This window comes from Ipomoea nil, unplaced genomic scaffold (genome assembly GCF_001879475.1).
Source record: "Ipomoea nil cultivar Tokyo-kokei standard unplaced genomic scaffold, Asagao_1.1 scaffold2653, whole genome shotgun sequence".
Taxonomy (NCBI): domain Eukaryota; kingdom Viridiplantae; phylum Streptophyta; class Magnoliopsida; order Solanales; family Convolvulaceae; genus Ipomoea; species Ipomoea nil.
In genome coordinates, this window is record NW_017619081.1 from 4,850,646 (window position 1) to 4,870,915 (window position 20,270).

Genomic DNA, 20,270 nt, shown 5'->3' on the forward strand with positions numbered 1-20,270 from the left:
GTTGTCCATTCATTGAACATGTCATTTGCTAATTCTGTCCTCCAATTATTCCAAACTTCTTAAGGCTCTATTTGTGTAACATCATCATCTTCATGTATGTCGTTACCTTGTACGAATTCATTTTCCATAGGATCAACAGTCATCTCATTTCTAATAAAATTATGCAGCAAACAACATGCAAGTATGATTCTGTTATGTATTCTAACAGGATAACACTACGGCAATAATATAAGATTTCACTCGTTTTTTATTAGAACACAAAATTGTCAAGGTTGACATCATCATTATAAACAATAAACTCACAGAAGCACAGATATCCAACCATACACGCAACACAGCTACACATCTTTTCCTTCTTTTCGTACGAGTTATTAAACGCAATCGAGCCATAACTGCAAATTTAATTTAAAACTTACAATAACTTATACAGATTACAATAACACTACGGTAAAAAAAAAAAAAAAACAATAACACTACTGTGACAAAAAAAAAACAATAACACTTTTGCAACAATATATATATATATATATATATATATATATATATATATATATATATATATATATATATATATATATATATATAAAATAAATAAATAAAACAATATACTGCTGCTGTTGCGGAACCCTCCGTGCAGCAGTATATATATTACTGTTGCGACTGTGCCACCCAGCTGCAACAGTGTATATATATATATATATATATATATATATATATATATATATATATATATATAATACATTAATACTGGTGCGACCGCAGCAGTATATATATGTACATATTTATATAATTAAATGTCAATAATAATTAATTTGTAAAAAATAAAATTCAGAAAATTATCTTTATTTGAAGCTTTAATTTGATGTAGATGATAGAAAGAATTGCAAAGATTGATGCAGAATGGCGGAAGAAATTGTATGATTGATGCTGATGACGAAAGTAATCGGGAAGAAATCGTAGATGTAGAATGATTCGTAGGGAGAGAACGCAGAGAATGATAAAGGTTAAAATTGAAAAAAAAAAATATTCATGAGGACTCAGGAATAAGTTAATACCAGGGGGCCTGGTAATAGCTATTACCTTATTTGAGATAATAGGCTATTACTAAGAATATTATTCCTGGTAATAGACATGGTTACCAAACAAAGGAATAGGCCTATTACTGGGAATGCTATGCCATTCCCGGCATATTCCGTGAACCAAACGGGCCGTTAAAGCTAGTTAGTTGCTTCCCGCACACTTCTCCAAATAAAAGAGGGATCATCACTGCCTAGCTTGACATGATTAACGGAGGAGGTTGGGAAATATTTGGCCTTAAAAACACGAGTAACTAAGGCTTTAAATCTAGTCAAAAAAAAAAAAAAAAAAAAAAAACCCACCCTTGCTTTTATTGCTACAGTCTGGTAGTAAATTAAAGCATTCTGTTTTAAACATAATGTCATGTTTTGTGCTAATTGTGATACTGGCAGTATGTGAGTAATTGCGTATGTTTTTTCTTTGCTTTGAATAAAAAAACAAACGAGGAATTCCCGTCCCCAAAAAATTTCCACGGGGACAAGAATGGGGGCAATTCCAAATCCCGGCGGGGAACAGGAAAGTTGAGGGGGTGAGTTTGATAGGAAAATTAGACGGAGCATTGAGGTGAACAATGTCAGTGGTGGTGGTAGCCATGGATATAAGAATGGCGAAAGAGGAGAAAAAAAAAAACTCCTTAGGGGAATATGGCTCTTGATACCATGTGAATGGATTGACTACATGTTTATTGATATAAACCACAACATATATATAGTACATGGAGGAGTGTAGATAGCAAGAAGTTACAATCAAATATAACTAGTCTATAGGAGCATAAATAGAACAAGTAACAACTAAAGATATTTTAGCCACTTATTGGCTTAACACGGGGACCCTACTCCCGTCCCACCCCGTTACCATCCCTAATTGGACCTTCTATGAATTCATCACCCCAAAAAGTTTTAAACTTATTTTCCTCAATGAAACAATGACCAATCTTTTACTTAGTCCTTTTGTCAAAGAATCAACAAAGTTTCTCTTAGATCCCACCTACTCTATAGTGAGTAGATTGTTTACAATTGTCTTACGTACAATTTCATGTCTAACTCAAATGCATATCTATTTACAATTGCATACACTATTTTTGACAATACAAATAATAACTTATGAGTTTGAATATAGAGAAATAGACAAAGTTAACTACCCCACAAAGGTGCATCAATCAATAAATAGCAAAAAGAAATGTCAATATAGAAAATCTATTAGACGGTTTTATAAGAGAATTTGTCTTATATTAATTTTCAACTCATCAATTTGACTTGTTTTATTAGATCAATGTAAAAAAATGTTAATTGTATAATCTTTGCTTGTATAATGTTTCAATTGTATGTTTCTTTTTTTGGTGCAATAGCTCAATTGTATAAAGTGGAAAAGAAAAATCACTATTTTGGTCTCTCAATTGTTTTGCAACTGTCATTTTAGTCCTTAATCTTTAATTTGGTCGAATTGATCCTCCAATTGTTTTAAGAGAAAATTGCACTTTTTCCTCCAGAGTTATATACTTATAGAACTTTTTCTCCCTGAATTTATTCATGTAAGCACATTAACCCCCTCAATTATTCTAAAAGTGGCGGTTTTCCCCCGATATATTAAATTGACATTTCTACCCTTAAAGTAAATATTTTATTTATTTTTCTTCTCCAACAAATTATTACATATACGTAGGAATGATCACGGTTCGGTTCGAACTGAACCGGACACTATAACAATCGAATTAAAAGTTTCCGGTTATGAATCAGATCCGTAATCCAATATTTGGATTTCAATTTATAAAAATTATGAATCGAAAAAACTGGATCCTGAATTGTGAACTGACGGTTCCGGATCCGGTTCGCGATTTTGAACCGTCTTTATTTTTTATTTTTGGAAAGGAAACATAAGCTTTATTAAATTAAGTGTTCAATAAAAGACGGAATAGATGAAATCCAAACTGAGGGACCAGGTTGGGAATAAGCTGGTAAAGCCGCTCGTGTTACAGCGTGAGCACACTTATTCAGTGATCTAGAAATTTAATTAAAAGAACCGTCTTTATTTTAAATTCAACAATAAATGTATTTTATTTTTTTTAGTTCGGAACATGAACCGCCGTTCCGGTTCGCGATTTTAATAAACTCTAAATTTCGAATTTCGATTCTAAATTGTAATTGAAATATTTCGGTTTGGTTACTATAGTGTCTGTTTAGTTTGAACCAAATTGTGGTCATAATTTGTTGAAGAAGAAAAATAAATGAAATATTTATTTTTAATATTTATTTTAAGAGTAAATATGTCCAAGTGTAAAAGTGCAATGCAAAAAGTCACTACTATATCTAAACTACGTCGTTTTAGTGCATTTTATATAGTCTCTTTTTCCCAATTACATGTCTTCGCCTCTCCGCTCTCGTACTCCTTGGCAGAGGCTCCCAATCTCATCATCGTTCTCCCAAACTCTTTCTTTCAGTCGAAGCTTGTGAAGTATAAATTTAAGAGCTGAAGTTTGCTGGTTGCTTTTGAATCTTCATCTTTCCAGGTAAATGTTCATACTTCTCAATTGATTCCTCATGGATAAATTTTGGATTAATTTACCGTGAAATACATGTGAATATTTAGGCTAATAGTGTACGATTTTTGATATATGAATTGAGTGTAAGGATAATAGACAAGTAAGTTCTAGGGGCTCAATCTAGTTTATTGCAAGTAATGGATTTAAAATATTTAAGCATAGGGCTTCCAAGAAATTTATGAAGGAGAATGTAGAAGGTTTTTAACACTTTAAAGCTCTATAAATACATAGAAATTTGATTTGAACAAGGGAATTGAGTGCTTGGTTATTTATAGCTGAAATGAATATCCAAACTCTATGTATTTATAGTAAAAGTAAAGAGGGAAATTTGATTGGTTGCTACAATGATTGTTTGAACCAACGAATGAAGTGATTTGGAGGATGCAACAGCTAATTTTTGAACAACAGAACCCACAATGGAACCATTGAGTTCTGCGAGCTTATAAATTCTATAGTGCTTGAACTCTAAATGGTATTCATGAATTTGTTACTTGAAATCAAGGTTTAACTAGAATGAATCATTTAAGACCAATATGTGCTGAAACCTTTGATGAAACTCTCAACGAAACCATAAGGTTTTCTAGTATTAGAACTGTCAATGGAAGACAAATGTTTCTATGCAAAATTTTATTACCTGAGTGCATTATGGAACCTTTAATGGAATTGTATGTTATGATGAGTAAAAAATGTTTCACTATGAATCAAAACTGAAAATTGGTAATATGGTATATTAATGTTAAAGCACTGTGTACACTGATTTTTGAACTGATTTGATTTGGAATGCTGACAATGTGACAATGTGATGTTATAATTTGAATGAGGTTAGAGTTCTATGAGTTGGTTGAAGAACGAAGACTATTTGTATTGTATTTGGATATATATGGCATTTTGTATTTTGTTCTTATATTTGGATGAAGACTTTAGAATAAAGACTTTGAAGTTTGTATTTTGCATTTTTGTTGCCCTTGAGAATTTCATGAAGATTTGGATTTGGTTAATTGTTATTGTAGGATTAGAATTGGCTTTTTTTTTTTTTTTTTTTCTTAACTTTAATATTAAGAATTGTATATGTTTGACTGGGAACTGGGATGGGGAAAGAATTCTTTTCCCCTGGAGGAGATGGGGAATATGTCCCCACCCCTACCCTGTTGCCATTCCTAAGCCTAGTTCTCTGCTTCAGGTAAATACCCTCCCCTTTTCTTCTCTTGAAGAACTTCTCTCTTCTCCATTGCATAAATTTCTGTAGATATAGAAGATATAGAAATAAAGAACATTTGCAATGAGATGAGTTACATTATGTAATTGAATGTGTGATTTTTTTAGTAGTATAACTTTCTGGATAGTTCATTAACCCTACCTTGTAACTGTTTGACCATTTGTCTAATAGAAGCCTTGAGCTGCAGCAGAAGAAGAAATGAGCGCTGGGAGACTGAAGAACTTGCTGGCATCGGTAGCCATTGGAGGGGTGGCTGAGGCGAGGGCAAGGATATTTGGGCACGTGCTTAACCCTACAGGTGAGAGATCTGCTCACAAAATTCTACGCAAGAAGCTGATTGGAGACAAGGTTGCGCAGTGGTATCCACATGACATCAGAAAGGATGATCCACTTGTCATGGCACAAGAAGAACAAGAGTATTGCCTTCCCCTCATCTTCTCTTTCTATGTGTGTGCGTGATATATATAGTCATCTGCATATAATTGCTTAAAATTGTCTCCCTAACATTTTATGAAAGGAGATGCATCCACTTAATTATTTTCCCAGCATTTTGTGCAAGGAGATGCACTTGGTCTGAATTGTACTGACCCAAGACTTTATTGAAATCTTCAAATCTCTGATATGATTGGAGGCTAAGTAATTTAAAAAATATAAATATAGATGGACTCTCGAAGTTGAGCTTTGGAGTTTAATTCCAAATTACACTCCCTTTTAGTTCATTATTCTCTATATCCGGCTTTGTTTCACAAAACTCAGGCCGAATACTGCATTTCATAGGTAGAAGTTTGGTAATTATCACCATTGATGCTGAAGTCTTCAGCATTAATTAGAAAAGTGTGAACATTTAATCCATTTGATGATGTTTGTAACATTGGAAATGTAATGTGTTTTTTTGTCTGTAAAATAGTGAGTTTCTGTTTCTCATAGGTTTATGGTTTAACAGGCGGTTGAGCAAGCTTGAAATGTTGAAGCGTCGTGGAAAGGGACCACCTAAGAAGGGGCAAGGAAAGCAGGCCAAAAAGCGGAACAAGTAGACATCATTTCCAATTTGATTAGCTTGGAAATCATCTAATGAGTTTACTTTCAGGGAAAACAAGATCACTGCCAGTCAAGCATTAGTGAGTTTTACTTGATAGATAGCTAGCTTTCCTCTCTCATATGTTCTGGTATTGCTTTGTGAACCTTATAAAATGTATACTGAGAAACATGGAAATGGATTTTGTCATTAGTAAAACTCACTTCATCAGGTAAAAAAATGGAGCAATCTCACTTCGATCTGCACAATCAAATAGAGTTTACAATGCCCTTGCACTTTTTCAGTTATATACAATCTTTTGCGGTCTACATAGTCCACCCTTTATCTATCATTGTACAAATAAATGGATAATGTTGTAGTTTATATAATATGATGGGTCCAAATAATGAGCAATTTTCTTCGTATATATTATTAGATCGAATTTTCTTCTATGATTATTTGGAAAACTCTGCAACATCCTCAAATAATTTCCCTGATCATAATATTATTTATGTTAATCATACATAAATGTTACCAAACAGGGACAAAAACTTTTTGTAAGTGTTTTTTGTTACTAGGATCTAACATATCCATAGTATTTGCTCAACAACATAATATGTCAACATTTTTAATTGGGATGAGACTTGAACATGTAACCTTCCGTTTAGAAGGGCTATAGCGATGCCATCAAACCTATGACCTTCTCTTTCATCTATGCCACATTTTTTTTTCCTTTAGGATGTTGAGTATATTGTATATAATGACTCATTACAAGAAAATTAAATTTACCTATGAAAAAATCTGTTGGTAAATCACTAAAATCCTAAGTATTTAATTTACCAAAGAATTTATGTTGGTAAAACACTTAAATTCATAGGTATTTAAGTTGTAGCCATTTAATATATTATATTCTCTGCCAAGCACCTTGTGCTAGATCTGTGTAGAGCTGTCAAAATGGGTTAGTCTGGCCCATACGGGCTGACCGATCACGGGGCAGAGAAAAACAGGCCGGGCTCGACTCGGCCCGTTTTGAATACGGATTGGGATTTTTGGCGGCAAATTATATCGTGCACCGCAATGCATAATCGATTATGCACCGCGCATCAAAACGACGTCGTTTTGTTTAATGCAAAGAAACGGTATCCGTTTCTTGCCGTTCTGCACCCTTCCGCAAAAAGTAACTCTGTTATTCAGTTTCATTTTGTATACACTGCAGTTTCAGTTTAACACAACTAGAGTTTCATTCGATATTTATAGACTCAAATATGTGAAAATGTTATTTAATTTTATTTTATATACACTATAGTTTTATTAAAACACAATTACATGTTTTCTTCAAAAAAAAAAAAAAAAAAAAACACAATTACATGATCATTTTGATATAATTATAGCTTCATTATACAATATACACTCAAATATGTGAAATATTATTCAGTTTCATTTTATATACACTGCAATTTCATTTCACCACAACTACAGTATCATTTTGATATAACTGGAGTTTCATTTGATAATATAAAAATAATACGTGAGACAGTGTCGGTTTAGATATACTGTAGTGTCAATTTGTAATTAACATACAAAAAAATGCGCACTCTGTTAAAACAAACGGCACCGTTTAGACCGCGGTGCATGTACACCGCGGTCCACGATATTACGACCTATTTTTCGCCAATCGGACTAAACACGGGCTGGCGAGCTAAACGGGCTAACCCGTCAACCCGTTTTATTATTAATTAAATAATTCATTAATTATATTACTTTTAAAATTTCTAACATATTATACGTAGTAAGGTTCGAACCTAAACCTACTAGTGAACAATTAGAAGCTTTATCAACTAGACACAATGAACTTGTTAAACAAATCTGAAGTGTGTATATATATAATATAAGTTTAGATAATTGAATTTTAATTTATGTTCAAATAATTAGATTTTAATTTGTAATATAATATAATTATAATTTATTTAATTTACATTTAACACTATTATAATTTATATGTAATATATTTAATTTATAATTTTAGACTTAGAGGAATGAGTCTAACAACTTGCCATAAAAACGTGACGTTGATTGCTATGCAACTATAATGAAATAAAATTGTGTCTTCACTACTAACTATAACTTTTAGTATAGTGGAAAACAATTTATCTTGACAATTAGTATGTCACGGATTAAAATTTTTATAGCTTTTTATTAGTTTATAAATATTATAAAGTTATTTTCAAAAAAAAATAATAATTTATTATAAAGTTATAAACTTTATGTTTAAAAAAAAAACAAAAGTTATAAACTTTATATTTACTAAATAAATATATTAATATTTATATAAAGTTACAATTAATCGTAGTAATTAATACTTGTAATAAACATAATATCACTAAGTTATATATATATATATATATATATATATATATATATATATATATATCAACGACTTAAATAAATGAATAATAATAGAAGAATGTATACAAAGTGTTATTAGCACAATTGATTTCTATATTCTAAGAATCTATACTATATATAAAAATAAAATCCTGCAATTTTAACTTCCCGCCCAATTCCTAAAAAATCTCTCTTCCTAATAAAATATATTGATTTCTACTTCCCTATTCGTACAATAATTCTGGGTTAAAATTCTATTATAATATTTTAAAATAGTGTAATACAATTCCTATTGTAATCTATACTATATATATATATATATATATATATATATATATATAATAATAATAATAATAATAATCTATATCTATATCTATATCTATATATATATAAAAGTAAAATCCTCCTAACAAATTTTTCCCCCAAAACTTTTGTAGTAAAACTTATTTGGTAAGTAAATGTCAAATGGAAATTAAATATATAATAATAATAATAATAATAATAATAATAATAATAATAATAATAATAATAATAATAATAATAATAATGTTATTACCTTAAATAAATAAATTATTATACTTTCCCTTAAATAAATAAATTATTATACTTTCCTTTTGAATTAGTATTTTCTATCTATAAATACAAGAGTTTCTTCAATCAAAGAATCTCAGACTCATCTTCCTGCTTTCTTTTTGTATGAATTTTCTACATTTTTCTAACTATATTCTCACGTACTTCAATATGTTTTGCAGTTTGAACATCATGAATAGCTTCATCAACGATATCTTCTTGAAGCTCGCCCAAGAGGTGACTCGCTTGGCCCACTACAACAAGAAGCCGATAATCACTTCCCGCGAGATCCAGGCTAGCATGAGATTGGTTCTTCCTGGCAAATTGGTAAAGCACGTTGTCTCTCTAAAAACACTAAAGCAGTCACCATATTTACAAGCTCTTAGATGAAATCATTTAAATCTATGTTTCGTTTTTATATAATCTCAATTAGGGATTAATAGATGTAAAGTAACTTAGATTTGAGTTTAATTTCATATTATTCTTCCAAAAGGTTTAATTTCATATTATAAGTATTGTTATCTATCTTCAACTATCAGTGAATCGATTAGCATTCTCAAAAAAAAATAAAAAAATTGAATGTCTATATCTACCTGCATTTAAGATGCAACATGTGTATGATTCATTAGGCTTTAAGGCAGGAGAACACATCTGGGTACATTGGTAGATCTGTATCTCATTGCAAAAAAATATCCATACAATTAATTAATTAATATAATTACAATTATCATTATTCTAATTCAAAAAAAAAACTAAAGAATTAATTGTAATAATGAAATTTGTTATTAATATTCTGTTACTAATTGACACAGAAATCAGACTAAAAGAAAAATGAAATTAATATTAAAAATGGACTCGAATTAAAAAAAATGTGTTTAATAAGTAAATAACTAATTTGCTAAACATAAAATTAGGGTAAAGGAAAAAGAAAATGATTATTAAACATTGTACCAGGTTGTTTTTATGATTGAAAATGAATATTACAAACGTACCAGATTGTTTTTATGACTAGAAATAAGAATGAATTTTACACACGAGAATCTATTATTAATATTCTGTTATACTAATAGGCATGGGAATCATGTCAAATGAAAAAAGGATTTAATATTAAAAACTTATTGGAAATATAACACAGTTTTCCCTACGAAAAAATTAGTAACCACCAAATGAAATATTAGGAAAAATTTATGAAGAAAAAAGAAATGAAAACAAATATTAACTCTTTCTATGAATGAAAAAAAGAAATGAATATATCCATATTTCACTTAAAATATAATCAGTAATTATATTATATTATTATAATTATATTAATTATTTATGAAGAAAAAAGGGAATGAATATGAAAGGAAAAAAATAAAATTTAGACACGAAAATCTATTATTAATATTCTGTTATACTAATAGACACGGGAATTAGGCCAAATGAAAAAAAAAAGATTTAATATTAAAAATTTATTGAAAATATAACACCGCTTTCCCTACGAAAATATTAGTAACCAACACGTGAAATATTAGAAAAAATTATGAGGAAAAAAGAAATGGAAATGAATATTAACTCTTTCTATGAGTGAAAAAGGAAATGAATATATTCATATTTCACTTAAAATATAATCAACAATTATATGATTATAATTATTATAATTATATTAATTATTTATGAAGGAAAAATGAAATGAATATATTAATAGTTTACTGGAAATATAATCAGTAATTATATTTTTTATAATTATATTACTTTTTAATTATGTGGAAATGAATATTAATTCTTTTTATGAACGAGAAAGGAAATGAATATTTCACAAAGAAATCTGTTATTAATATCATGTTACTAATCGACATGAAAATCAGGCCAATTAATCGACAATTATTAGAAAAATGAATAAAAATCAATATTAATTCTTTTTATGAAGGAAAAAAAAAAAGAAATATATATATATTCAAAAGGAAATGAAATATGAAGAAAAACGAATGAATATGTGGCAATTTATATCCTACACCACGGCGTACATTGCACTATGCGCCCAGATGCAAAACGACGTCGTTTTAATTAATTTTTTTTTTTTGAAATTTTCCGCCCCAGTGAATGGCAGTAGGCTTTTCTTTAAAAAAAAAACCCGCTGTTCAAGAATGTACATAATGTTATACTTGAATACACATAATGTTATACATGAATACACATAATGTTATAACAAAATATACATACTCTTTTTAAAAGATAATACACATAATCTAACATAATACATAATAAACATAAACTTTTAACATAATATACATCAACTCTTAACATAATACACACAAATTTTCTGATTCGGATGTACATAATTGTATAAAAACAATGTACATAATTGTATAAAAAATACACATAACTGTATGAACCAATACACATAACGTTGTGAACGAATACACATAACGTTGTGAACGAATACACATAATCTCAGCAACTTCCTACCGCGCCTCCCAACACGACCCCAAAACGACGTCGTTTTGGGAGGCGCGCGGCGCACAGTGCTATGTGCGCCGTGGTGTAGGATATAACGATTGTGAATATGTTTATATTTCACTAAAAATATAACACAGCTTTTGGCACATAAATCAGACCAAAAGAAAAAAGAAATTAATATTAAAAATGGACTCGAATTAAAAAAAAATATATGTGCTTAATAAGTAAATAACTAATTTGCTACACAGAAAATTAGGGTAAAGGAAAAAGGAAATGATTATTAAACACGTACCAAATTGTTTTTGTGATTGAAAATGAATATTACAAACGTACCAGATTATTTTTATGACCAGAAATAGGAATGAATTTTACACACGAAAATCTATTATTAATATTATGTTACTAATAGGCATGGGAATCATGCCAAATGAAAAAAAGATTTAATATTAAAAATTTATTGGAAATATAACACAATTTTCCCTACAAAAAAAATAAAATAAAATTAGTAACCACCAAATAAAATATTAGGAAAAAATTATGAAGGAAAAAGAAATGGAAACAAATATTACCTCTTTCTATGAATGAAAAAGGAAATGAATATATCCATATTTCACTTAAAATATAATCAGCAATTATATTATTATAATTATATTAATTATTTATGAAGGAAAAAAGAAATGAATATGAACAGAAAAAAATGAATTTTACACACGAGAATCTATTATTAATATTTTGTTACTAATAGACACATGAATCAGGCTAAATGAAAAAAAGATTTAATATTAAAAATTTATTAAAAATATAACACCACTTTCCCTACGAAAAAATTAGTAACCACCACGTGAAATATTAGGAAAAAATTATGAAGGAAAAAGAAATGGAAATAAATATTAACTCTTTCTATGAGTGAAAAAGGAAATGAATATTACTCATAATGAATAAATATATGAATTATTATACATAGTAGCATGGAATTAATTAGTAGGACAATTATATTTGGTAATCTAATTAATAATTTACTTTTTAAATTATATTCCCTTTTTAATAATGAATATTTTCTTAAAGTATATACACAGATTATGCTTATCAATATAGAATTAAAAGTGTATAGATGTATAATATTATTAGTACAAAATCAATTATACTTACCTTAATAATTAATTATTAATATTATTGCCTAATAATTATGTGTTGTCACCTTTTTCGGGGTAATTATTATGGTAATTTATATACATATATATTTTTATACTTAATGTATAATATTATTGGGCACAAAATAAATATACTTACCTTAATATATATAGATTATTTTTAATATAATTTCCTAATTTATTAAAGGTAATTATTCTCATAATTTTTCTTTCCTTCTTTTGTGTAATTATTATGGTAATGTATTTAAATATTGGAAAAGAAAAAATGTTATAATTAATATAATTAATGAAATTATTATTTTAATTGCAACAATATTTGGTAATAAATTATAATTAATAAAATACGAAATATAATTAAAGAAATGAAATTATATTAATTAACAAAACATGAATACTTATAATTTTTTTAAATATACATACATACATTTTTTAAATTTCTAAATATAAATTTTTATATAAATCTATCAATATAAATTAAAATTAATGAAATTATATTATAATTTTCCTATATACATATTAATAAATATTATGTGTATATACAATGTATTATACAATCATATAAGGATATGCGTCCGATTAGAGTTTATATTTGTTCATACAAAATTTAGAATTTACATTTTTATTGATTTCTAAGTACAATTCTCTTAGTTATTATTATTCATATTTTTAGAATTAATAATATATATATATAATACAATTTAGAACAAATCAACTTAATTATATGAATTTTTTCTATAAATTTATCTAAATATGTACATGATTAGATATTATATTAACCATACAAAATTTAAATTTAAATTTTGTATGTTATGAAAATAGATATTTGACCAAATATATAAAAGTCCAACTATATTATTATATTGTACATTTTAACATTTTTTTATTTTTTTATTTTAATTTTAAATTCATAAAAACAAAAACAAAAAAAAAAAAAAATTCCATGCAACAGACGGGTAAAACACTACATTTAAAAAAAAATAAAATTTCATAAATATCATAAATTAATTAGTACAATATCATTTATATTTATAACAATTAAATAAAAAAATAAATAATTTCAAAATGAAACTAATATACAGTTACAAATAAATATAGCATGATTAGATTTACTTTAATTAGTTTTAATTCCCTTAATGATATGACTTTTCTTTATCAGTTTTTTGTGGGAGACTAAGGGAGTGTTTAAGTTGCTGGAAATTATTATTATTTTTTGAATACTTACTAATAAATAAAAATTAAAATATTTTTTACCCCCCTCCCCTTCCCCCAATAACATGTGTAAATCTTATATTTTTTAAAATTACAATTTAATAAATATTATAAATTAATTAGTAGAATATCATTTCTGTTTATAAATTATAATAATTAAAAAAATTCATATATGTGAACCAATGATTTCAAAATGAAATTAATATGCAGTTACAAATAAATATATCATGATTTGATTTACTTTAATTAATTTTAATTTCCTTAATGAAATGACTTTTCTTTTATCAGTTTTTTATGGGAGGCTAATGGAGTGTTTGGATTGCTATAAAATATTTTAAAATAAAAATTCATACTAATAAAAAATCATTTTAAAATATTTTTTAAACCCCTCATAACATGTGTAAATCTTATATTTTTTAAAAATACAATTTGATAAATATCATAAATTAATTAGTACAATATCGTTTCTGTTTATAATAATTAAAGAAATAATAAATAATTGAAATATGTGAACCAATTATATCACAATAAATCTTTCAAAATTTAAAACAAAAGAACGGAAATTAAAAATAGAACGAAAATATATCAATAATAATATTCTACATCATCAAGTAAAAGTAAATTAAAAATGAAAAGATAATATTTCAATAATAATATTCTACATCATCAATAGTAAAGGCATATTTTAAACAATAGTAAAGGTAAATTAAAAATGGAACGGAAATATTTCAATAATAATTTTCTACATCACCAATTAAAAATAAAATTGAAATTAGGTAAAAATACCATTGCATATGACATTCTAATTGATTAATTGACGGAAAATAAAAAAAATAATTGGTTGAAAATGAATATGATATTACTAATTGACTGATATTTTACGATGATATATTTTCACCCGAGTCACCCATTCTAATGGACTGAAGATGTTAGCTATAGACGATGACGGACAAGATTATGTTGCTACTACCAATGTCGTCTATAAATGAGGTTTTAATAATGTGTAAATACAATTGGTGATATTATGTTTTTTTTTAATGACAAAATTGCTATATATCTACACACAAAAAAAAAATACAATTTTTTAAAGCAATTTAGACAAAAAAAAAAAAAAATATATATTTTTCATACAAATGAATTAGGATAGCAATTCATTCCTATAACTGAGTTGCTAAAGAATGAGCACGTTTGCCTAATTTATAAAAATACTAAACAATGATAAATAAAAGATTCAAAGTTACAACACTGCATGCGTATATATACATATTAGCTATTAATTTGAGCAATTATTTGTTTAAATTCAAGCAACGCTAACATCAAAACATATAAACGATCCAAACTGTATTATCTTCAATTGCACTATATAGTATTTAATGTTCTAATTTAAATAATTATATATCAATCCAGATATTCTTAATATATTACAACAAATTCACGGGTGAAACCATATTTTTAATTGCACTATATAATATTTGAGTTATTACTGAAAAAATCAGTCATTAATCACGGTTAATTGTATGTTACTTTTTTCCGAGTCACCCATCCTGATAGTCTGATAGTTTTAACTTTAGACGATGATGGATAAAATTCCTTTACTACTACCAATGTCGTCTAGCTATAAAGAGATTTTCAATAATGTATAATTTAAGCCATTGATATTATGTTTTTGTTATATACAAAAATGACAAAATTGCTATATAGCTGATCTACATAGAAAATATATCTTCCGTATAAATAATTTATATAACTGAGTTGCTAGACAACGAGCTAATTAGCCCAATTAATACAAATTATAAACACTAATATATAAAATCTCTAAAGTTGCAACACCGAATGCGTATATCTACACGTTAGCTATTAATTGGGCAATTATTTATTCGAATTCAAGCATTGATAACATCAGAAAACATAATCGGTGCAACTCAATTCTTCAATTATATTATATAATATTCGATTTTATAATTTATACAATTGTATATCGATATTTATATTTTTAAAATTTTATAACAAATTCATTCCGTGCAACGCACGAGCGCAAATACTAGTAATAATAATAACAAAATCCTGAACTTTTAACTTACCGCCCAATTCCTAAAAAATCTCTCATCCTAATAAAATATATTGATTTCTCCTTTCCCATTCGTACAATAGTTCTGGTTTAAAATTCTATTCTAATATTATAAAATAGTGTAATACAATTCCTATTGTAATCTAAAAACATAATAAGTCTCAATCAAAGTTATACCCCTCATTTATGTCCATGTTTTTAATGCTAACCATTTTGTACATTGTGCTTTTAGAGTTGTACTATACAATTTTTTGGACAAAAATACCCTTACCCCATTATAACTTCCGTTATCTTTTCCATTACTTTTACCATGCACATGCATCTACCATATCTTTTCTTATATTCTTTAATTATAACAATATTTGTAAAACATTATATATTCATTATATATTAGATTAATATAATAAATAAATTTTATTTCACTTAGATTTTAATTAGTAAAAATTTGTTAGCTATTTTTAAAAATATAAATATTGGGCATATGTTTTTGCGCATCGCGCATAGAAAAGACTAGTCTATACTCTATACTATATATAATAACAAAATCCTGAACTTTTAACTTACCCGCCAATTCTTAAAAAATCTCTCTTCCTAATAAAATATATTGATTTCTACTTTCCCATTCGTACAATAATTCTGGGTTAAAATTCTATTCTAATATTATAAAATAGTGTAATACAATTCCTATTGTAATCTATATCTATACTATATACTAGTTTTTTACGTGCATTGCGCGATTGGGATAATGCCCAATATTTTTTTTAAATAAGTACTTTAAAGTATATCAATGCAAGATTATATTGGAATTGTTCATGCATAGATAATTGAATGTTGAATTTGAAGAGATAAAATATTAAATATATACTAATATTGAAGAGCGCAGCTAACTACTGATTGTCAAACAAGGACATTGCAAGTTAGTTTCCCACTTCAATTTGTTGTGTAATTTGAATACTCTTTTTGTCAATAAATCCCCCAATTAGTTAATATGATTGGCTTAATTATATTTTTTATTTTTTAAAAACAATTATTATTATTATTATTATTATTATTATTATTATTATTATTATTATTATTATTATTATTATTATTATTATTATTATTATTATTAAATATATGTATACCTTAGGTCATTTTACCTATTAATCTAAACAGCTAACTTTTTCAAATATCTTTTTACCCACCGTTGATATAACTCGCTAGTCAAATCCGCTACCGCTGATTGTCAAACAAGGACATTGTGAGGTAGTTCTCACTTCAATTTGTTGTATGATTTGAATACTCTCTTTGTCAACAAATCCCTCAAGTAGTTAATATGATTGACTTTATTTATTATATTTTTTAAATTTTTTCATGGTATTAATAAAATACTTGGTAAATAAATATATAGCATTATTTGGTATTATAACATTGATATTTAATTAAAAAATAGTGCACAAAAAAAGATAATAGACAATGTAGTTAATATAATCAATTGATGAATTTGAATGTAAAGAATTTTTATATTAGAGAAAAATAAAGACAATATAATTAATGGAATTATTTCTCTTATTTAATTTATTGATAATGAATAATTTTTTTTGAATAAAGACATTGTAGGGACAATGTAGAGAATATAATCAATTGATGAATTTGAATTTTGAAGGTAAAGAATTTTTATATTGGAGAAAAATAAAGACAATATAACTAATGAAATTATTTCTCTTATTTAATTTATTATTGATAATGAATTTTTTTTTTGAGTAAAGGTATTGTAGACACATAATTCTAAATTAAAGAAATGCATATGTATTATTATTTTTAATTTAATAAGAGTAAAATAGAGAATTATGCCAACTTTGATTTGGATGAGGTTCGAACCTAATACCTTTCTTATTGAAATCAATGAGTAAGTTAACGGTGAACTAACAGAAATTAACAGAAAAGATAATATTTAATGGAAAAGTTAACGGATAATCCTATTCATTAAGGATACGTTAGGAAATCTGAAGGAAAAAATTAAAATTTGATCAATCTGAGCCATTCATTTGATTAAAAAATTTAACCGCCTGGTAGGGAATATCCCGACCGACATGGCTTCACCACGACCGAGGTACCTTCGTCTTTTTCTCTTTGTCTTTGCAGGTAACAGGTCGGGCTCCTTGTAAAGAACCCGGTCGGGGTCCGACCGGGAGTTGCCCGAGTGGCTGTGTCGACCACCGAGCGGTAGCCCTTTGGCGAGAGAGCTGATAAAGGACACGTGGCGGCTCTCTACGACGACAGACAGGGCACCCGGGAGGATGACACGTGGAGGCTACGTGGAGAACATGCCGAACGACCGGATTCTTGTCTCCGGCATAACGGCTATAAATACCCACAGTAGCCACAGTGTAGGGGACTTTTGGACGATCGATAGGTTGTTGTTAGAGAATCCCGACCGCAGTCAGTCGGTACTCAGAGCAACCAAGTAGATTGTACTTAGGGCCTCTACTGTGATCAATAAAGACATTTATTTTCTTTAATTGGTCTCGAGTTATTTCATATTGCTTACGTATAATTAGCAGTATCATTTTGGCGCCGTCTGTGGGGACCCGTGCAACAAAGCTATGTCTTGACGAGCACTCGGTCTCTTTACAACAATGTATCCGTGGGCATACAATAACTTCGCCGACGACCAAGCAGATGCGGCGAGCTCATCTGACCATCACGCTACCCAACAGCAAGGTCAGACGGTCGATCTAAACCTCAACCTCTCGCCACCGCATCCATCAAACACATACCCGGCCGCCCAACAGCCGGTGAACTACATACAACCGGGATTTCAGATGCCCGGTCAGCAATACCCGCAACCGATGATGTATCCCGGTCAGTATCCGTACCCGGTCCCACCTCAACCGTATGGGTATTGGCCAGGCCAACCGATGTACTATACTCCTCCGGTTGGCTACCCACCGTTCACGCCTGCGTACACGGCTCCAGCCGCCGCCCCTCCAGTATACCCGGCCGCTCAGGTAGAGCCGCAGCATCAGCCCACTTCTCGGGCTCGACGCTCGGCTCGTTCGCGGTTGGGGTCGGGGGGTGCTGTTGCGATGGAGGCACCACGGCAGGCCCAGCAAGCAGAAGAGGTTCCCGCCCAAGAGGAGGACCCTGAAGAAGTTGCCCGAGCGGTAGCTTTTGACCGTCTTCGACCGCAAATGCGGCAAAGATTGGGACCCCAAGATCCGAATCGCCAACCGGAAGACGTGCATATGCAGGACGCTAGTCAGGAGGCTTCATCCGGGCATAGCGGGTCGAGATCACACCGACGGCGACGCGCTCGGGAAACAGCCCAAGCCGTCCAAACCGCCGAGCTCAACGAAACCCGAGGATTGCTCTATAACCTCCAGGCGGAAGTTGCGCAGCTCAGGAATGCATACCCTGCGACACCCCCGGTCAACCAATCGACCCTGCACCAGACGCCTTTCACAGTAGCGGTAATGGCCCAGCCTTACCCGCTCGACTTGAAGGTCTCTGGAGAGAAGAGTTATGACGGACGGGCAGACCCTGAAGCCCATGTGAATGATTTTTACAGCAACATGATGATGAAGGGCGTTTCAGACGCCGTAATGTGTAGGGCATTCTACTCTACGCTCACCGGTCGAGCAGCAGAATGGTTTCGGACCTTACAACCGGGCTCGATCGACAAATTTGACACTTTGGCGATCAAGTTTGTGAGGAAGTTCATTACTTCCAAAGTGGTGAGAAAGTCCTACATGTATCTTGAGAAGGCCAAGCAGCTAGAAGGGGAAAGCTTGACCGATTTCCTCATCAAGTGGAAGGCAGCGGTTGGGGAGGTCGAGCCTATGGACGATGCGACCGCCACCCATATGCTTCACATATCTCTCCGGGCGGGACATTTGTATCAAGACTTCATCCTACACCCCCCGACCAGTTATGAGGAGGCCCTTCGGAGGGTCATAGATTATGCCAACGCCGGCGAGGCGAACGCCGTAAAGCGCTTGCAGGAGGTCGGCTCCTCGTCCCGTAAACCGGCCGGCCGGGCGGAACATCGGTCGGGAGATGACAATCCCCGATCCCGCACCAGGCCTGGCGAGTTTACGGCCTTGAACCGATCCGCAGCGGAGGCCATGCAGTACGCCCAGTCCTGCAATCTCATCAAACTCCCCCATCCCGATCGAGACGGCCCTGACAAGAGTAAGCATTGTGCTTACCATCGATGCGCCGGGCATGACACCGAGGAGTGTACCCACTTGCGCCAATTGTTGGAAGATTTGCTTAACTTGGGAAAATTGGACAAGTGTGTGGGGAGGAGAGAAGACAATAAGAAGAATACCGATCGGAGAGATCACAGGCGTTCTCATCACCGCTCCGATCGGTCAGGTCAAGACCGAAGAGACGATCGAAGGGACGATCGTCATGATGACCGACGGGACCCTGATCCTCCGTCTGGTAGCCGCCCGTCCGGAAAGCCTACCATCCATGTCATTTTTGGTGGGCTGGAAAATGCTTCCCGACCGCGGACCACTTGCCCGGTCGCTATTGTGGATTCCCGGGAGACCGGGAAGAGGCAGAAGATGGAACCCATAACCTTCACCCTTGAAGACCAACCTAGCTGCAGTGAC

General features: G+C 30.4%; 1 protein-coding gene across 1 annotated transcript; it reads left to right on the top strand.

Moving 5' to 3' along the window:
- Positions 1-3,452: 3,452 nt before the first annotated feature.
- Positions 3,453-6,088, top strand: LOC109154651. Its single transcript, XM_019302386.1, has 3 exons — positions 3,453-3,583; positions 5,004-5,248; positions 5,776-6,088. The coding sequence occupies exons 2-3, from the start codon at positions 5,031-5,033 to the stop codon at positions 5,864-5,866; spliced, it is 309 nt and encodes a 102-aa protein (XP_019157931.1). The 5' UTR covers positions 3,453-3,583; positions 5,004-5,030; the 3' UTR covers positions 5,867-6,088.
- The last annotated feature ends 14,182 nt before the right edge of the window (positions 6,089-20,270 follow it).

Coding starts and splice junctions, on each gene's coding strand:
- LOC109154651 (XM_019302386.1), top strand. CDS start 5,031: ATGAGCGCTGGGAGACTGAAGAACTTGCTGGCATCGGTAGCCATTGGA. Junction 5,249..5,775: donor ATGGCACAAGAAGAACAAGA/GTATTGCCTTCC, acceptor ATGGTTTAACAG/GCGGTTGAGCAAGCTTGAAA.